Source organism: Nicotiana tomentosiformis, chromosome 8 (assembly GCF_000390325.3).
Source record: "Nicotiana tomentosiformis chromosome 8, ASM39032v3, whole genome shotgun sequence".
Classification (NCBI taxonomy): Eukaryota; Viridiplantae; Streptophyta; class Magnoliopsida; order Solanales; family Solanaceae; genus Nicotiana; species Nicotiana tomentosiformis.
The window spans coordinates 107,652,531-107,670,846 of record NC_090819.1 but is presented as its reverse complement, the minus strand read 5'-3'; the positions used below and the strand labels follow the sequence as shown (position 1 = coordinate 107,670,846).

Here is an 18,316-nt window from a genome sequence, read left to right as displayed (position 1 = left end):
CGCTTCGAATTTCATCCAGTCTTGCTTTTATTTAATTGGTTTCGTTTCAAGAACTTATACTAGAAAAGAAAATTTATTTGAGTTCATAGATACTCAAAAGATAAGTCGAGGTAAAATTATGCGCAAGTCTTACATGCTTACTAACAGAAAGACTATAAACTCGTCGACTTGATTTCATTATGATGAAAAATATTATCAAATCATATAAAAAACGTAAACAATCACTACTAATCTCCTCACTTTATGTCCAGAGAGTATTAACTGGACAATAAACAATCACTACCAATGGTATGGGGCAATTAGCATCCTTGGTCCAAACAAATTATATTAATTTCTTCGAACTTATACCCAAAGTCACATATGAACAGAAACTATAAAAATGCATGATAATACTTAAAGAATTTCAAACAGAGATGTTAACAAGCTAGCTTGGTTAATTTTAGTTCAAAATTTTCGACAATATCAAGGCAAAGCCTGGCATTGCCGGCTTTTAAATTTAATACCAAATCAATTTCCATCCGAGTGTGCTAAGGGTCAACTATCAAGTGCGCAAAAGTGGGAAATCAAACCAGATGAAGAGTTTATAGACGCCAAGTTATTGGATCAACTGGCTGGCGCAATATCAATTTTCCCAAGAAGTTACTATATGGCACAAAATCTACTAAGTAGCTCACCACAGTATAGCAACCACAGAGACGCTAAAACGGGATAACCTCCTAACAGTACCTAAAGATCTCAACAATAGACATTTCTCTCGTGGGGCAATCAGGAAGAACATTTGATTGGAAATAAGAATGGTAACAAGAAAACTGAAATCTGAACTCCTACTAATGATAAGTGGCAAGTATCCATACAAAATTTAAGCCTTCAAAGGCAAACGCAAACAGCTTTTAGTAGATAAGTCTTAACGTCACTCCTCTTCTCAGTCTTAAACATAATTACTTTCATACTCTAGAAGTGACAACAAACTGAAGAAACACCTGCTCACATTCCTGTAAATGCTTTCTTGCCGCCACCAGCAGAACCAGCTGGAATCACCTTTAACACATTAAACCTCACAGTCTTGGACAAAGGCCTATCAAGTTGAAAGATATAATTAGGAATAGCAGATAAACAGTACAATGTCTAAAGGAAAAGGCAACTATGTCTTGACCTGCACTGTCCAATGATAACATGATCTCCCTCTTTCACACGGAAGCAAGGTGATATGTGAGCTGGGATATTTGAATGCCTCTTCTCATATCTGTATAGTATTTCATGTTAAATTAAAATTCATAAAACAAGTGGAGCAGCCATTAACTTAGAAGTGACAAGGACTTGCCTCTGGTACTTCTTGACGTAATGCAGGTAGTTCCGACGAACAATGATGGTTCTGTTCATCTTGGCACTATGGCATGTACCAGCAAGGATACGACCTCTGATTGAAACATTTCCAGTAAATGGACATTTCTTGTCAATGTACGTACCTAAAATACAAGAGATGCAACAACTAAATTAGATCAAATCAGAAGTTGCAAGCAAAATCAATAACCAGGTATAAATTCACAAGTCTGCAGCTCAAATAAAGGTTGAAATTATCAATTACTTCAGTACCTAAACGCGAGCATTATAAATAAGGAGTGATACACAAAGTAGAATGCTGTTGTCCAGTGTGCTATTTCATCAAATCATAAATCATAAACTTGCCCAAGTACAACAGAAACAAAAAATTGGAATTGGAAGGATGTTATTCTTTTAATTGCAGCTATCTCATACTCTGCATAAGAGCTCCTAAGAACTTTTCCATGTAAAAAAATGATGGATCCCGAATTGAGTAAAAATAAATTTACTAACTGAAGCTGTCACGGAGCTCAGTAATAGACCAGCATCACAACATGTTGTAGTAGAAAACAAAGCAAATAACTAGCCTAAAAACCTAGAAATAACTTCCCTTTTCCTTAATTTACGAACATAAATGGACATTAAGGTAAGATATCCACATAATCATTGAAGAAACGTACAGTGATGCAATGGAAGCAGCAATTTTCATTGATGACTTTCACAAGGATAGCTGGGTTTAAAGTCATTGCTGACACCCTCAGAGAACCAAGTAAAATACAAGATCTTTTTTGGACTGTGATCCAAGCCCCTCATGATATAGGCACATTAGCTTATATTATCCTACTGGTTACTTTATAATAAATTTGCAAATAGATTATCAAGGCCAGAAGAACCATTGAGCCAACAATATACAAAGGCACAACTAACTTTTCCTGCTTACCAGCAATAAGTACCCTAACATACAGTCCCTCACAATTTTCATTATACAGAATAATATTCCTTCTTATGCACTAAATTGTACTCATTCACCAGAATCTATCCGTCCTCCTCACATTGCATCATCTATTGCACTATATATACCCTTATCTGAGCAGCCATTCGTAATGAATATCATTTCTGAAAATACAGATCACAACATTCCCAACTACATTGCAAGTAACTGGGGACATTTTAAAAACAAGCAAAAGAAAGATGCATCAGAAGCATTTCCATAGCAAAAGTTAAAGCCAAACGGATTCAATAACCGAAAATGGACACCTCTAATTTGCATAGCAACTTTAAGATCAACTGCTTAATTTTGTACTTGTTCACATAAAAAAGAATTAGATCTGCAATTAAACGAAATAAAAAGTATACGGACCTTCAGTAGCCTCACGAGGAGTCTTGAACCCTAGACCAATGCTCTTGAAGTAGCGGTTACCTCCCTTCCCTGGTCTCTTCCCCTTCCCTGTCTTCTTCGAGCTGCATAATCACACAAATAAAACAAACCTTAGCCTAAAACAATTTCTAAAACCGAACACAAAACATAAAAAAGAAGATTTATCAGACAAAAATCTCACCTAAGAAAAACACCTGGCTGCTTCAAGAACGCCTTCTCCGTCTACAACAATACAAAAAAAAAGAAGCAAATCATTCAGATTCCTAAGTCATAAAGTGATTAAGTTACTAACTTATTTATATAAAGTGGTTGTGAAAGAGATGTACCTGTTCGGCCATGGCTGTGGAGTTGAAAGAGCTGAAAGCTGAACTGAAACGAGGGGAGTGGCACGGCAGCAAAAACCCTAGGCGGAGATTGAATTGAATTGTGAGCTACTGAAGACTTTATAGTTTATACTACTGATACCCTAGCCATGACATTCACTTAGCCCGTGATATTGATTTAGGCCTGTTTATTGACAGGCCTAGCCCAACTTAATATATAGCCTGGCCCAAACCCGCTCTATCCTTTTTTTTAATCATCAAAAACACGCTTCTTTTGTTTTTAAATTTTTTATTAAGTTAGCGTTTGGACATAAATTTAATTGAAAAATAATTTTTAAAAGTTGAAGTTGTATTTGTACATGCATTTTATTTGAAGAAAAGTTGAAATTTTGTGAGTGGAATAAGGCATTTAAAAAATTTTGAAGTTTTTTTTTTTTCAAAACATGATCATCTTTCATATACAAGCAACGTTTTTTGAAAAAACAATTGAAAAAATGAAGCCAAAATCTATGGCTAAACGGGAGTTAAGTGTCCGAAAAGGAGCAAAAAACATACGCATTTAATTGTTTTCCAATTTAAAATTTTAAAATAATAACGCCAAATTGTTTTTAAATTCAAAGCCACCGATTCTTTTTTTTTTTTTTTTCAAGTCCAACAATCTTTCTGGGTTTAAAACTCGACGGAAATCCTCAATAGGGTCAATGTCTGGTTCTACTGGGGCAGAATAGACAATAAATGGATGGGGATAGAAAAATTAACTAATGAAAACAAATAAAGCAGTCCAGCATTGGAGAAATAAGAATAGCTTATTAATAACTTTAGATCTAAAAATTCCCGTAATAAATGGAGTAGTCTAAAATCGTAACATCGCTCCAATCTGACCAAATAAGAAATTTACAATGTCCTCTTTCTTTCTTTTCCTTATCTAGATAACTCATTTAAAGTATTATCAGAACATGATTAGCTCCTTTAGTAATACTGAATTTGCCTTGTCGCCTATAATCTTAAAGCTTCTAATAGTCTCTTTCTATGAATTTTACATACGTCTCACCTCTCAACTCTCATTAATCGTTCATGACTTCATGCAACACTCTCAGTTCTATACTACGTGAAAAAACAGAAATACCTAATAAATCCCATATAAGATACAGAAAATAGATCCAAAAGGAAAAAAGAAATAATAAGAGCTTCGATTTTCTGTTTAGGAAAACATCAAACGAACATACATTTAATTTCGCATGACAAACGTAAGCCTCATTGAACAAATTATAGAGTAGAAACAAAAGATATACTAGAAAAAATCTCCATCTTCGTCACAAGCATGAGTTTTTGTTTAAATATTGTTGTATATAAATAACTGGGGTAAAGGTGATCATCACAGCTGCCAATAGCGCCCACCCACCCCCACCCCAACTCTCCGTTGCCTCACAAATTCAGGATCATTGCCCCTTCTTCAACCTCTTCTACATTTGTTTGAAGAATATCATAATAGAGCTTTAAAAATGAGAACGATAACTTAGTTGTCCATGCAAGGACCTTCTGACTTGCTATATGATTATACACTTCCTTGATATCCAGAATGAAGAGCCAAAAATGCAGAACTTAAATGGAGGACCAACAAGGCAATACTATAGAATCTGGAAAGTGTTCACTACTACAGCTGTGCTGCCAAAGCAGCGCTCAGATCTCGTTATACAGATCGAAACATCAAAAAGAAGGCTGCAACGCATTATCATGGCTGGAAACGTTGCATGAACTTGGGACCTTGAAATCATTCCCGCTGCATCATAAATCAGTAACATTATTTTCTGGACAGGTGAACATGCAATGTGAAATAACTAGTGAGCCTGTAACACTAAAGGAGTTACAACACATTTCAAACCAACAAAAGATTTTGATCATGTTGTTCACTGTAACCCCAACAAGTATTCATGGAATGACCAAGCCAAAAAACACTTGTATAATAAAAATATTCAGATCTACTAAGTTAACCATTAATCAACCCCCCATCCCCTTCTAAAAAAAACCCTCCAATCAGGGAGTGTCCTATCCCACTTTGCTCTAGAGCAACTTCACTTGCCTTGGCGATAAATCACCATCTCATCACCCATCATTACTACGTACACATTAATGTAGAGCCAAAGTTGGATTACATCCAGAAGGTTTTGCAATCCAAAAGAACAGTTAATCTAGTTAGAAATATCTTAAACTAACACTTCTTGGTCAAATAGAAAGAAACCTGATACTACTTTCAGCTCTATTTCAAACAGGCTCATAAAATTACACGCATTAAGCTTGTGTCCAGAACCTGTCAATTTATTCTGAAACCAAATTTTCTAATATACAGATTCGACCAAAAAAACACATTTCATTCTTCTTGACTTCTAGTGAAGAAGAGTCGGCATATTAGTACCTTCCCATTCCCCAAAAGACAATCAGGCAAATGACTTTAACCTTTAGCAAAGTTTTGGGTCACCAACGTTGTATACTTAGGTAGTTCATGTGACATTGATATCAGCAATCAGCCTTATAATTTTGAACCTAAAAAATAAAAATCCTCTCAATCACAACATACCATATCTGCTCCTACTCTCACTCTATCCTGCCCCAACCCTTCATCCCTCTACTTTTTTCTTTTTTGTATATTATCTGCCCAGCAGGAGGTGTGCGGCATAGCTTTGCAGCTTAACTTTCTCTTTGGCAGTTATTCGAAGTATACGATATGGAGAAAAGGGCACTTACCTTTTGACGCTTTGAACTTGGTGGCAATGAAGGATTGTGGCACCTATCTGAAGAACTTGCTTGCTCCGTGTTTTCTTGACCCTGAGACAAGGCAAAACATTTTTAGATAGAGAGTTCTGGTAAGTATTTCTGTTTCACAAGTGATGGCCTTCAAGAATCTATCGAGTCTTCTTTCTCAAAAAATTAAGCTGTTCTGTCTCTTTCAAACCTACTATGACCACAAATTAGTCTACTAAACAAGATGTCTAGGGGCTGAAAATACCTGCATTGAATCATGGTCACTTCTATCCTCATCAAGATTTGGTCTATCACTAGATGAATTATCAGTTCCTACAGATTCAGAGATAATCGGCATGATATGACGAAGTATATTTGACAAAATAACTCCTTCCTCGCCTGCTACCATGGCCGTAGCCTGAGAATTACCAATGTCTTCAGCAGCCACACTACCTCCAGTGGCAGAATTGTTACCCCCACTGACATTCTCAGGATGTAGATTTTCTCCAGTGAAAAATGACCTATAAATTTGGTCAATTCTACTTTGGAACTGTGTGGAGAACTCTTCACTGCTTGATAGTTCACTAAGTGAGCCAAAATTACCTGAAACCCGTTATCCCAAACAAAAATGAGTCTGTTTTTTTTTTAGAAAGAACAAAAATGAGTCTGTTTTTGTGTGTGTGCGTGCGTGTGTGTTTTGGTTTTTTTTGCATGAATATGAATACTCAAAACATATCAACAGCAACCTCAGAAATTATACCAGACCAAGCAATCAGAAAACCAAAAGCCATAATACCCACATGGCATTTATGCCTTCCTCTATTCATAAACTACAGAAACAAACTAACACCCTGACCAGAATCAACCTTCCATACATAAAAGATCATCTGCCTGACAACTTAAATGGGAGTGTATAGCAGCTAAGAACAATATTGATGCAAGCATAACTACTCATCGATACAGGTTTTATGAAATTTGATTTGAGATATAGTGGAAGAGACAGGACATGTACTCGAATCAAATGCCAGTGACAGTGGAAAGCAACAAAGATAAAAGATCTACTTCTTTACTGGACATACTTACCGCCACTTTATCATAAAAAAAATGGTGGATGTAATGTGCTGTCAAATAGTAAGAGATCACTCAAATAGTACTCCATAAACCCTGTAACGACTCAACCATTTTCAGCCTAATGTTTAGAAACCTGACAGAAAAAATCTTAAAGGGCCAAATTCCTGCTGAGAGGAAAAAGACATTATTGCATGGTTAGTTAATTACCTTCAGCACCAGCAAATCCACTAGTTTGCCGTTCCCCAGCATTATCAGGATTAGGCGGTTGTTCAGCCTCAACTCCATGTGAATTATTTACGGCAGATTCTTGAGCAGCTGCAGAATTATTAGTATTCCTGGAGCTGATATGTTGAACTCTTGCTAAAACTGGATAAAATAATCCCATGGAACCTCGAGATGAATCAGAAGCTGAATGCCCAACAGAAGCTGGAACTGTAGTAACGACTGTCCTGATAGGAACCACCCGCACTCCAGACTCCATGGCAGCAGAGCTTCCAGTGCCTCCATTGGTCTCTTGATCAGGATTTCCACCATTAGAAGCTGCAGGAGTAGCTTGAACTGGACGCTGTGAACCAGCAGGCTCTCTTCGATTAAGAGTTGAAGGCGTAAATGAACCTAACGGTACAAGTGAGTGAGTAACAAGTAGAAGATACGCATGAACAAGATGTGGATCTAGCGACTCTAAAAAGGTTCACGTCCATCCTAAAGGGTGCCATCAATGCAAACAAGAATGAGAAAAAACCTGTTCGTATTCTGATGTCAATATTCCTAGGAGTAAAACCAGAACCAATAGATGGTCCAGAAAGTCCACTGTCATTTTGTACAGTTCCAACAGGAATGGCACCAAAATTTGCACCCGGCTGGAAAGGTAGTGGCTGCACATCATCAAACATAATGAACTTGAGCATCCACATCAATGGGCTTCGATAAATAACGTATATCTCAGACAAGTAAAACACCTGAACCATAATAGGATTAGGGCCAGCAGTAGACACAAAAACAGCAGGTCCAGCATTCACCACAGCATCATCCTAAGTTCATTGTTCCTTTGTCAGCATGATTTACAATCTTACCAGCACAAAGACAAGCAAATCCAGGATATAATATTAATGCTACCCTCATCCAAATTGAAATTAAACCTACCGCTGTTTGACCCATTCGCAATGTCATTGTTGTCCGACCAAGCTCAAGCAGCAAAGCACCTAATTTTTGGAATAGATCTCCAGTTCTTAAAGCATGCGATTGAATTCTCATTCTTTGCGTTGGTTCTGTGATATTTGCTTGATTCTCTAGCAGCCTCGAAAATTGCTGCAGTCAAGTGCAGAGCAGGAAATACCAGAAAATTAATTGTCACATGGAACAACGTTCTGCTTCATGCTGAATAGTACCTCCAGCTACAACTGTATAGACATACTAATATATTCCTTTTCCTTAGCATCCCGGGAAGACCAAACCCATATAGAATTGTCATTAAGCGCAGTTATGATATAAGAGCAGTTCTGTTACAAATTCAGATATCTAACTCTACAGATCATTCAAATCATGGTAAAATAATTGTCGTAAGTTGAAGCTTGATGGGTATAAAAGAAGAGATTAACAGTAATTGGTACTTCCACATAATATGACTAACCAAAATACCAATTTTACGTTCTTTTTTATAAGACTTTGAAAGTTGTAAAAAGGAGGAAAAACAATATTATACTTCATTTTGCTTCAGTTGAATGAGAAAGCTACAGTGTCAGAAAAGAAAAGACAAGCATTGGCCAAACAGAACCTTGATGGTAGTCCCTTAAGAGACAGCAAAATCCAGAACTTCTCTTTTTCAGTTTTCTTTTTTGGTTTGATGGATAAATCTTTTTTTTTTCAATAACTTCTTTTTAGAAGTAAGCAGAATATTAGTACTCTTAAAGAAACTAAATAGGTAATCATAAAACAACCATAAACGTTGAGGTTTAGTAACAATAAAGTTAATTTTGAATTCATGTGATTCACGCAAAACTAGTAGAATGCATTTGGCTCCAAGGTTTCTACAACGCTACTTCTTCAATCACTTACTGCTAGCTCATTATCATCATTCCCAAAAAGCTAGTTATGTTAAGTAGCTCCAGATATAGGAAGCTTCATTACTTATCACTCTCCTGTATAATAGGGAAGTAACTCTCCCTCAACTGGTTTCAAGAAGTCTATCCTCGAACTGCGGATTAGTTTCAAGAGGATAATAAGCAGAACAAATCAACCAGAAACTTTTTTTAAAATAATGGAAGGCTTAAACAGAATTTGCTAAAAGTTAAAGCACATACCAACAAGCACTCTGCAGCTTGCTCAGTGAGTAATTGTTGCATCGAGAGCATCATCTCTCCCAAGGATGCAGGCGTTGGAAGGCCTCTCTGTCGACTGGTATGTGAGGGTGCATTAGAATCTGGTCTATCAGCTCCACAGATCCCAACAGTTAATGCAATCTCACTTTGTCTCCTTGCTGACAACAGTAGACTTCACATATGAGAACAATTTTTACCTCTCATCCCTCTCCAAGGAGGGCTGTCAGTGGCAAAGAAGACAAAGGGACTTTTACCATTTGCTCTGAACTCTTCAGTCAAATTAGTCAAATACTGTGTTAAAGTTGTCAGAGAATCGGGAATAACCTGCAAGAAAAACACAGATAAATGAGCCGTAAAGGAGAAAAGCTGGAATAAGTGACAACAATGTTCTACCACTGAAATGATACTGGAGATGGAGAACATGTTGCTTTGTACATCAGACAAAGAGATGCCTGAAAACATTTGATGGAAAAGTTACCGGTGGTTGCAGAGCTTCCACTGGGAAACCTGTTGCACGTGCAGAAGCGCCAATACCGGAACCAGATTGATTGGTTGTACTAGCTTGTTCAGTCTGCAGTTGGTCAGAATTTCTCATATTTCCCATACTAGCTGCACCAAGACCCTACAGATGATACAGCATGGATGTCCACAAGTTACAAAACAACTAATCAAGTCCTGCAATCAACTCCCCCTCCCCCTCCCAACCCACAATGAAATGAGCGTGCATGTGTATGCAGGTGCAAGTTAACACTAGAAAGCCCACAATGAAATGAGCGTGCATGTGTATGCAGGTGCAAGTTAACACTAGAAAGCCCTAAATAAAGAACATATTGAAACAGCACCTAACTGTAAATAGTAAACAGAGCTACTACAATAAGTTGAAGTTCCTAGAGAACCAGACATGTCATATGCAGTCACTAATATCACTCAGCAGTCAGCACTGTGTTTTTAAAGGCATAAGGCCGGAAAAAGAAAAACGACAAGGTCCATGAAGCTTGAAGCAAAAAGAGAGAAGTCAATCACACCTTCTTTAAAGTGAAGTCCACAATTTATGGGAAATTAAAAAAATACCAAACATCTATAAATTCAGTACAATTAAAGTCAAATTGCTACCAACGTTTTTGAAAATTACAATTAAACTACCTAATTTCAGCATCCGATATATAATTGCTAATATTAATCCACTCCTCAAAGTTAAGATTCAAAGAAGCAATCAATTCTCATTGGGATCACTTTGTGCACCATTTTTTTAAGCGCAAACTTCTCTAAAGCGCATGGTTTCACCCATGAAACAATAACCCCTTCGCTTTGCATCGCTTCAAGCAATGAAGCAATGGCTTTTCATAAAACTAAATCTCAGCCTCAGCCAATAAACTTTGTTTTGCCAAGCTATCCATTTAGGTAACTTGATATATTCCTCGAGGCCCGGAAATGTACTAAACTAGCTGTGTCAAACTTGTGCTAAATTTGGACAGATTGAATAGGTTTAGTCAGTAAACGGGTTGGGTCATAACATGGCCTATGTTTACTTGGTCAAGATGGGCAGGTAAATTTACTTATCTATTCTACTATTCAAGCAGAAACCCCAACACAAAGTATCGGTGAACTTTATTTACTCTTCGTAAGTGCGTTCCAAGTAGGGTTAAAATATTTTTTTAATAAAGATGTAGGGTACAATTGTGCTTACAGTTAATATTTTTAACTTTATTATTTCCTTGTATTCATTATTTGACTATATAAAGTAATAAAACTTTCATTATTTCCTTGAATGGTGACATCAGAAATGCATAATATCTACTTTCTAAGTTTTCGGAAACCACCATATTTGTCAAATAGTTAAAATTAATTTTAATACTTCATTACTTCCCTGTATTTATTATTTGACTTTTTCAATTAGTTAAAGAACATTATTTCCTCGAACGGTGACATTACAAACAAAGTAAATCTCCTTTTTGCAGTTTTCGAGAACTGCCATCTTTTTTTATGCATTCCTACAATAATTAAATGAATCTTCTTATAGAAATAGAACAATAATTCAAGAGCTTCTGGCCAAAAAAGATTGATAAGATACACTCGAGAACCAATTTCATTATGAGCCCAAACTATGTAATTGAATAAATCCTCCTGCCGGTCCAAGCCTCCTCCTTCAAACTTTGTATGTATATGCACGTTGTATGAGAAAGAAAGGAAAACATAGTGGTTGTATAATGAGATACTAGGCATATTGCACATTTATCACTTTCAAATTTTTGAAAATGAATTTATCTTCATCGACTTATTTCATATCAAGGATCATGCGTAAAAAGGTGTGAGGTTTACTCTTCCTTTTTGCCGCCCCTTGAACTAATGTCAATGGTTTACTCAATTACTTCTTCGGAATGTTAAAGAAAGATTACTCCGAGATTTTTTGAATATGCCTATATCTCTCGCTTTTCCTTCAATGATTTGATTCTTTCACTAGATACCGAGATTCAGATTGGAAATAAAAGATCTAGTAATTCAAACTATAAGACATAGGAGTAATTCAAACTGTCAGAGCAAACAGACATAGCAAATAAATGGAATAGATGGTATGTCGAGGGTATGTCACATATATCAAGATAAAATTGGAAGAATGATCTATAGATCCATATCAAATGCAACCTCTATCTTCATTTTGTTCCGTTGGTTTTGGGGGGGGGGGGGGGGAGCTTTGTAGCTGCAATTTAACTCCGAAAAAAATGAATGACAATTTGACCATTTACCCATCTGAGTTTGATACATTCTATTTTTCTCTTTCTCCAATAGGAAGAAAGGAAGGTCAATTTTCTTGTAGAGCCATATGCACAAAAGATGCATGTACTGTTCTTGAATCAGATTTTTCAAAAAGTTACTACCAATTTAAAAAAAATTATTACTTCCTTGTGTTCATTATTTGTCCTTTTTAATTAAAAAACATTCTCCTTAAAAATGCTGTATATATCTTTCATTATGTTATCTTCTTTGATTTAGTAATAAATAACACAAAACACACACACAACTTACGTGAAAAAAGAATAGGTGGTAAATATGGCTAAATAATGGGTTATAACCAAACCCGCCCAACTGAAAACAAATGCAATATATACTCTTAATTAACACGCCAAATTCAAAAAAAAAAAAGTTTTTTCCACCTACAAACCAAACCTTAAATTATTTCTGCTTTATTTGACAAGTTTTGTCACGGGTCAATTTGCGCTATAGGTAGTTCAAATTGACCCAAACTTGTAGATGGACCTGTTTGGGTTATGCCTGAATTGACCTGTCAACGAATATATACCCGACTCAACCCTCCCAAGTTTGGAAAACTTTTGCGAGTTATATTTTCACGGGCTAAATTGGCACCTTTTGGAAAATCATGCCTTCTGAAACAAAATGCATGTATGTCTTCAAAATTTAGAAATGGGGCTTGTTCAGAAGAAAAATGAGTGCAGCCTTTTAGAGCACATGAAAGGTAAAGTGGGGTTAAAATGCAGGATCTCCTTGGAAATATGATGGGTTCTTAGTTTGTGTTGAGCAAGGCTTTTGAGGGAAAATGTCAATTTCCAAGAAGTTCCCAAAGTTTGGAACAAACATAAAAAACATGGATATCATATGCCGTTTTTGAATACCACAATCCATGCACAGGACTAAACCAGCGTAAACCACTAACCTCCCATTCCATCAACAGAAATCATTCACACTTCCATTCCAGTTTACAAGATTACATTGCACACCACATTTTTTAAAGAAAAGTGAATAACTAACTTCCCTTCTTATGGTTATTAAAGTTTTAACGATCTGATATTAATGTTATATGGCATTCCAAGATTACCACAATTAGTGTTGTAAATCATAGAAATCAATCGTGTTAGTTAGCACTTGAAATAAAAGAAAACTCAAACTATAACAGTCACATTCGATTTCTTTCATTAAAGGGTTTTTTCTTCAATGAAGGGTAAATTATAGAATTGCTCTATGTATTTGAAACAAGAGGGAAGGAAGGTCCTTCCTCCTGCGCTTAAGCAAGAAGAATTTATTGTTAATAGAGGTGATTCTATTACATGTATAATATACATGGAGAGTACAAATGTATTTGATGTGAAAATGAACTTTCTTTAAAAAAAATCTATAATTGTCCATTAAAGTACAAACATTCCACATAACTACAACTTAAATATCACAAGAGCATAAAGGCGTCGTCAAGTATTGACCTAATCTCCAAGTATAATAGTACTGCAGCATGCTCATTAATTGCTCCAACATGTGGTATTTTCCTTTTATTGTCATGCGAATCACCTTCACAGATTAACATTTCCATTTACCAATACCAACTTCTCTGTTCATCAAGATGAACTGAAAATTTCAATACATCACCTCCCTCCATCAAATTTTATATGACACATTTTCTCAATTTGGGATGTCCTAAAATGTTTGAGATGATTTTTTTTTCCTTTTTTTGGTTTTTGGTGTTGTTTAATACAAAACTTACTTCCTCTGAAAATTCTGGTTCATTTATGAGTAATTCAACTTTAATATATGATGTCTCCCTTACCACACAAATTTCTTTCACTTTAATATATTTTTACTCTCACTAGCATAATATGCAAGTTATACTTATCTTTAGAAGGCTCTTCACGACAAAACTACCTCATGTAAAACTGGAAAGCCTGAGTAATACAATTCATAGCAATGGCAAATATATTTATGTCAAATTTTGGATAAATTACTTTTAACAATTTTTAAGTCAAAAAACCCTCAAAAAGAGCACAAAGTGGGTGTGCCTGGCATCTTAATAAACCACACACCCAAGAAGAGATGAGTGGGTCCACATGCAATTCGTCAACCTTTGACAAAGAAAATTAGTAAACATGAAATAAATGTGAAAGTTATTGAACCACCTCCAGCAGTCCTCCACAGAACAGGGGAAATTTCAAAAATCAGCATAGGATCAAAAGTGAGGCCTGATGAAACTTACATTGAGATCAATCCCCTCGTTGCCAACGCTTGCAACTCCAAACGACCCAAGCACAGCTGAGATAATCTTATAAATATGAAAGTAGAAATTAATTTGTTTCCTGAAACATAAGGCAAATGGTCTACATACACTGTCACAAGGAAAAAATAAGAAGCATGCCTACCCGATTCAGGTCAGGAAAAGTTCCATCTCCATGTTCGGATAAGTTGTACGTTCCAACAACTACACCAGGACCCACTCGGTTTCCTTGAATATGCCCAGAACTTGATGCAGAAGCAGTCCCTACAGTTTTCATAAATCTTGAAGGTTATGAAACACATAAACATGGCCGGATCTACATAAAACATCCATCAAATTTTTTATTTTTTTCTTCTAGCAGTTCCTACAAGTTTCCATAAATTTTGAAGACTAGAAAGAACTCGCAAACATGATATAGGATCTATATAAAGCATTCATCAATTTGTGTATTGTTTCTTCTACCCTTTTTTCAACCACCACGGCTGTTTTTTGGTCAACTCAACCACCTAGGTTGCAAACAACTAGTTTAGTCGAAATGTCTTTGATTTGTTTTATCTGCGATTACTTTCCTCAATAATACTGAGTTTCCAAATATCCAACAATTAAACATTATAACAACAAAGTGAGATCACAAGAGCATAACCTAAACAACAAGGGAAGTTCGACTTGCTCTAGCACTTCGTGTCTACTTCCAAATGAAACACAGTACGGCTCAAACCATAACAAACCTTGAGGATCAGGGGTGCTTTCTGATGAAGGTTGCCTCACAACCAAATGCAGTGTGTGTCCATCTTCTACATCTATTATGTAAATCAATGAAGGAATTCAAGTATCTAAATTGAAGTCCCGGAATCCTAGGATTGGATACAAGTAGTGGTACCCTTGAAGAAGAATCAATAACAAGAAGGATACGGTAAGCTGAAAGGAGCTGATCATCCTTCAACACTTTCCCCCGGCATATGAGCCGTTGTTGTTCTGACAAGACACCAGTAACTGTGGCAATTTGTTCCTTCAGTGCTGGAACTGGAACCTGCATTCAAAGCAAAAAAGAAAAAAGAGAAAAAGCATTATCATGAGTATTGAAGCATGTTTGAAAGAGAGAAAAGAGTTACCAATGTCAACTTAATAGAATGATTAGTGTACACGTGATTCTGCTTCAAATCAGACATGAAAATGGAACTGGAGTTCTCATAGATATTACAAGCTCATATGCACTGGAAATGCTTGCTTAAGAGGTTCTATTTCCTAATGAACTATATAAGCAAATTACGTATGGAAGGATAGCCCTTCCGTATTTGTTTCTTTCCCTCCCCCCCCCCCCAAATTGACAGGTATAAGAGCCTTCTTCCTTAAGGCACAGAATACAAAAGGCAAAAGATGCTTACACATTTATCCACTCGTAATGTATATGTCTGCGAGTCCAATGTCTTTATCTTTATTTCAACAGTGGTCTCAGGAGATATAGCATCATCAAACCCACAAATTTTCATGTCTTCAGCACCGTTGTTACCCATCTCACTTATTGCCCCCTGAAACAAAGAAAGTAACATTCAGATGATAAAAAAAGAAAAAAGAAAAATAAGAACTTCTCACGTTGCTCAAGAGATAACCCAACTTTCATCCAACAAGTTAATTACGTCTAACAAAAGCCATCATAACCCAAATGCCTAAACAACCCTAAATTCTCAGACCCTAAACAGTAAATATTCAGTCTTGACAACTTCATGTCTTGACAACTGCTATTACCATCTCACCACAAAACACAGGCGCCCACAGAAGAGTGCCTAAACAAAAAAATCTCAAACCCAGAATAGTAAAAGTTCAGTCTTGACAACTGCTATTACCACCTCACCACACACACAGACACAGACACAGAGAGAGACACACACACAAGAGTACCTAAAAGATTTAAAAAATCAAATACAGATAGAAAAAACTCGGTGTTCAATCGTTGCAGCTGTTATCACCAGCCTAAAACCCCAAGGCATAGCAAACATAACAGTCATAATTCCAACCTTTCACAGCTAAATAGAACTAAATCTCCATAATTTTTTCTGGTTTGATCAATCAGAATCAATCATCAAAAACCCTAAATTAAAGTGAACAAACCAAAACGATCATAAAATAAAACGACTTTCACAAAGAATAATCGGAGATAGAACCTGACGGATAGCTCGATCGAAAGTGGTCACGAAGATGATTCTACTGTGAGCAATCAGCAGAGAGTTATGTCAAGCTTATGTGGCGCTCTCTCTCTCTCTCTCTTAGATATAATAAATAGTCAGTGCCTGTTAATATCAGATCTGATTGAGCGATTAGAGCCGTCCGATGCGGTTCCTTTGCCTTTCTTTAAAAAAAAGTTTTCTTTTTAAATTATAAGAGGGTAAAATAAAAATCATGCTTCCGCTCCAACTTTGTTTTTCACATAAATCAAACCCCAGATTTCAATTTGAACAATCCAACATTATCTCCTCATATCTCGATTGAATTTCTTAAATGCTTGTTTTGTCCTTTAAATTATTATAATTTGTCACTTTTTATTTTTAATATAACTAATAGTCGTACCCGCGATACACGATCAATATTAAAAATTTATTAATAAATTTAATTTGTGATCAGACTTGTTTGAACATATTATATCGTATTGCTTTAGTAAATCATACACCTCTATTATTGAATTCAATATTACTACATGTCTATTTACTAATAGCCAACATGTAAACTCATTATATTTAATCATGGAGACCACTCGTATCTATATATCTACATGTATATCTATATCTATCTATATACTGATCCACTCATAGATTTTCTTCTATATTAGCTAGAACTACGAAGGTAAATAATTAACTAAAAAAACTATAATAGAAAAAAATATATATAGAAAGGCGTAAATTGAGATAACCTATGACTATCTATAATTTGGAGCAAGTTAAAATATAAAATAAAAATAAAAATAAAATTTACATATATTATATTAAAAGGAGGGTAGTATGCATTGTGCTTAAGCCAAGTGACAAGCTAAAAAAAAAGCCACTTGACAATTTAGGACAATACCTATATCTATCTATATATTATATTAAAAGGAGGGTAGGGGATCATCTATATTATATTAGAAGGAGGGTAGTATGCATTGTGGTTAAGCCAAGTAGTGTGATAACCCGAAAGGTCATCTTTAAATTTAATAATTATTTCGGTATTCTAAAACCTCAAATAGCACCATTCAACTTTCACCGACTTACGTGCGCTGTCCGTAAATTCTCCGGAAAGTTTTTATGTGACAAATTGATTAAAATGTGAAATAGAGCTTCAAAACGCATTTGAGTTGTCTTCGATCAATATTTTGAGCAAACGGACTCGGATAAGTGTTATGATGATTCCAATAGCTCCGTATGGTAATTTTGGACTTAGGAGCGTGTCCGAAAAATTATTTGGAGGTCCATAGTTAAAATTAGGCTTGAAATGGCTAAAATAGAAATTTAAGTTTAGAAGTTTGAATGGGGAGTTGACTTTTTGATATCGGGGTCGAAATCCGATTCTGGAAATTTGAGTATATCTGTTATATCATGTATAACTTGTGTGCAAAATTTGAGGTCAATCGGACTCGGTTTAATAGGTTTCGGCATCGAATATAGAAGCTAAAAATTCTTAAGTTCCTTAAGCTTGAATTGTGGTATGATTCGTGGTTTTAGCGTCGTTTGATGTGATTTGAGATTTCGACTAAGTTTGTATTATTTTTAGGACTTATTGGTGTATTTGGTTGAGGTCTCGGGGGCCTCGGGTGAGTTTCAGATGGTTAACGGTTTGAATTTTGGACTTAGACATCTGCTGGAATTTCTGATGCTTGTATCTGGTTTCCTTCATCGTGTTCGCGAGGGGTGTCTCGCGTTCGCGAAGAGAAAAATTGGACTTGCCCGTTTTGTGCTTTACGTTTGCGACTAAGGGCACGCGTTCACGAAGGGTCGAGGGCAAAGCTTCGCGTTCGCGAAGGGAAAAGCCGGTCTAGGGTGAAATTGGTCTTCGCGTTCGCGAGACTAGGCTCGCGTTCACAAAGAAGGAATCTGGGGCAACACAAAATGTGCTTCGGGAACATGAGGAAACTTCCGCGTTCGGAAAGAAGAAATTCCTGGATAGTCGAACTTAAGTTATGGAAATGGGATTTCTTCCCATTTTT

General features: G+C 36.0%; 2 protein-coding genes across 3 annotated transcripts; both read right to left on the bottom strand.

Annotated features, from left to right (window-relative positions):
• Positions 1-795: 795 nt before the first annotated feature.
• LOC104100026 (small ribosomal subunit protein uS17-like) lies at positions 796-3,207 on the bottom strand. The gene is made up of 6 exons (XM_009607182.4): positions 3,025-3,207; positions 2,880-2,920; positions 2,681-2,781; positions 1,322-1,466; positions 1,154-1,243; positions 796-1,075 (listed from the first exon to the last, which is right to left on the bottom strand). Exons 1-6 carry the CDS (start codon positions 3,034-3,036, stop codon positions 985-987), a joined length of 480 nt encoding a protein of 159 aa, XP_009605477.1. The 5' UTR covers positions 3,037-3,207; the 3' UTR covers positions 796-984.
• A 981-nt stretch (positions 3,208-4,188) lies between these two features.
• Positions 4,189-16,407, bottom strand: LOC104100027 (ubiquitin-like domain-containing protein CIP73). 2 transcript variants are annotated; one of them, XR_011410545.1, is made up of 17 exons: positions 16,305-16,407; positions 15,528-15,671; positions 15,055-15,172; positions 14,871-14,942; positions 14,288-14,406; positions 14,125-14,190; positions 9,628-9,771; positions 9,404-9,473; positions 9,132-9,307; positions 7,975-8,139; positions 7,791-7,862; positions 7,574-7,706; positions 7,039-7,446; positions 6,844-6,924; positions 6,026-6,363; positions 5,764-5,844; positions 4,629-4,801 (listed from the first exon to the last, which is right to left on the bottom strand). XR_011410545.1 is itself a non-coding variant. In XM_009607183.4 (16 exons), exons 2-16 carry the CDS (start codon positions 15,654-15,656, stop codon positions 4,793-4,795), a joined length of 2,100 nt encoding a protein of 699 aa, XP_009605478.1. In that variant the 5' UTR covers positions 15,657-15,671; positions 16,305-16,407; the 3' UTR covers positions 4,189-4,792. The 2 variants fall into 2 exon arrangements, 1 of the variants encoding a protein (XP_009605478.1); XM_009607183.4 differs by lacking the exon at positions 6,844-6,924 and having other exon boundaries at positions 4,189-4,801.
• Between the last annotated feature and the right edge of the window lie 1,909 nt (positions 16,408-18,316).

Bases quoted from the DNA above. Each gene is read 5' to 3' on its own strand.
- LOC104100026 (XM_009607182.4), bottom strand. The intron at 1,244-1,321 runs GCAAGTCCTTGT...AATACTATACAG, and splicing joins TACGTCAAGAAGTACCAGAG to ATATGAGAAGAGGCATTCAA. The intron at 1,076-1,153 runs GTCAAGACATAG...TCAACTTGATAG, and splicing joins GTTATCATTGGACAGTGCAG to GCCTTTGTCCAAGACTGTGA.
- LOC104100027 (XM_009607183.4), bottom strand. From the start codon at position 15,656: ATGGGTAACAACGGTGCTGAAGACATGAAAATTTGTGGGTTTGATGAT. The intron at 9,772-14,124 runs GTAAGTTTCATC...TATCATCTGTAG, and splicing joins ACGAGGGGATTGATCTCAAT to GGTCTTGGTGCAGCTAGTAT. The intron at 7,863-7,974 runs GTAGGTTTAATT...CAATGAACTTAG, and splicing joins TGCGAATGGGTCAAACAGCG to GATGATGCTGTGGTGAATGC.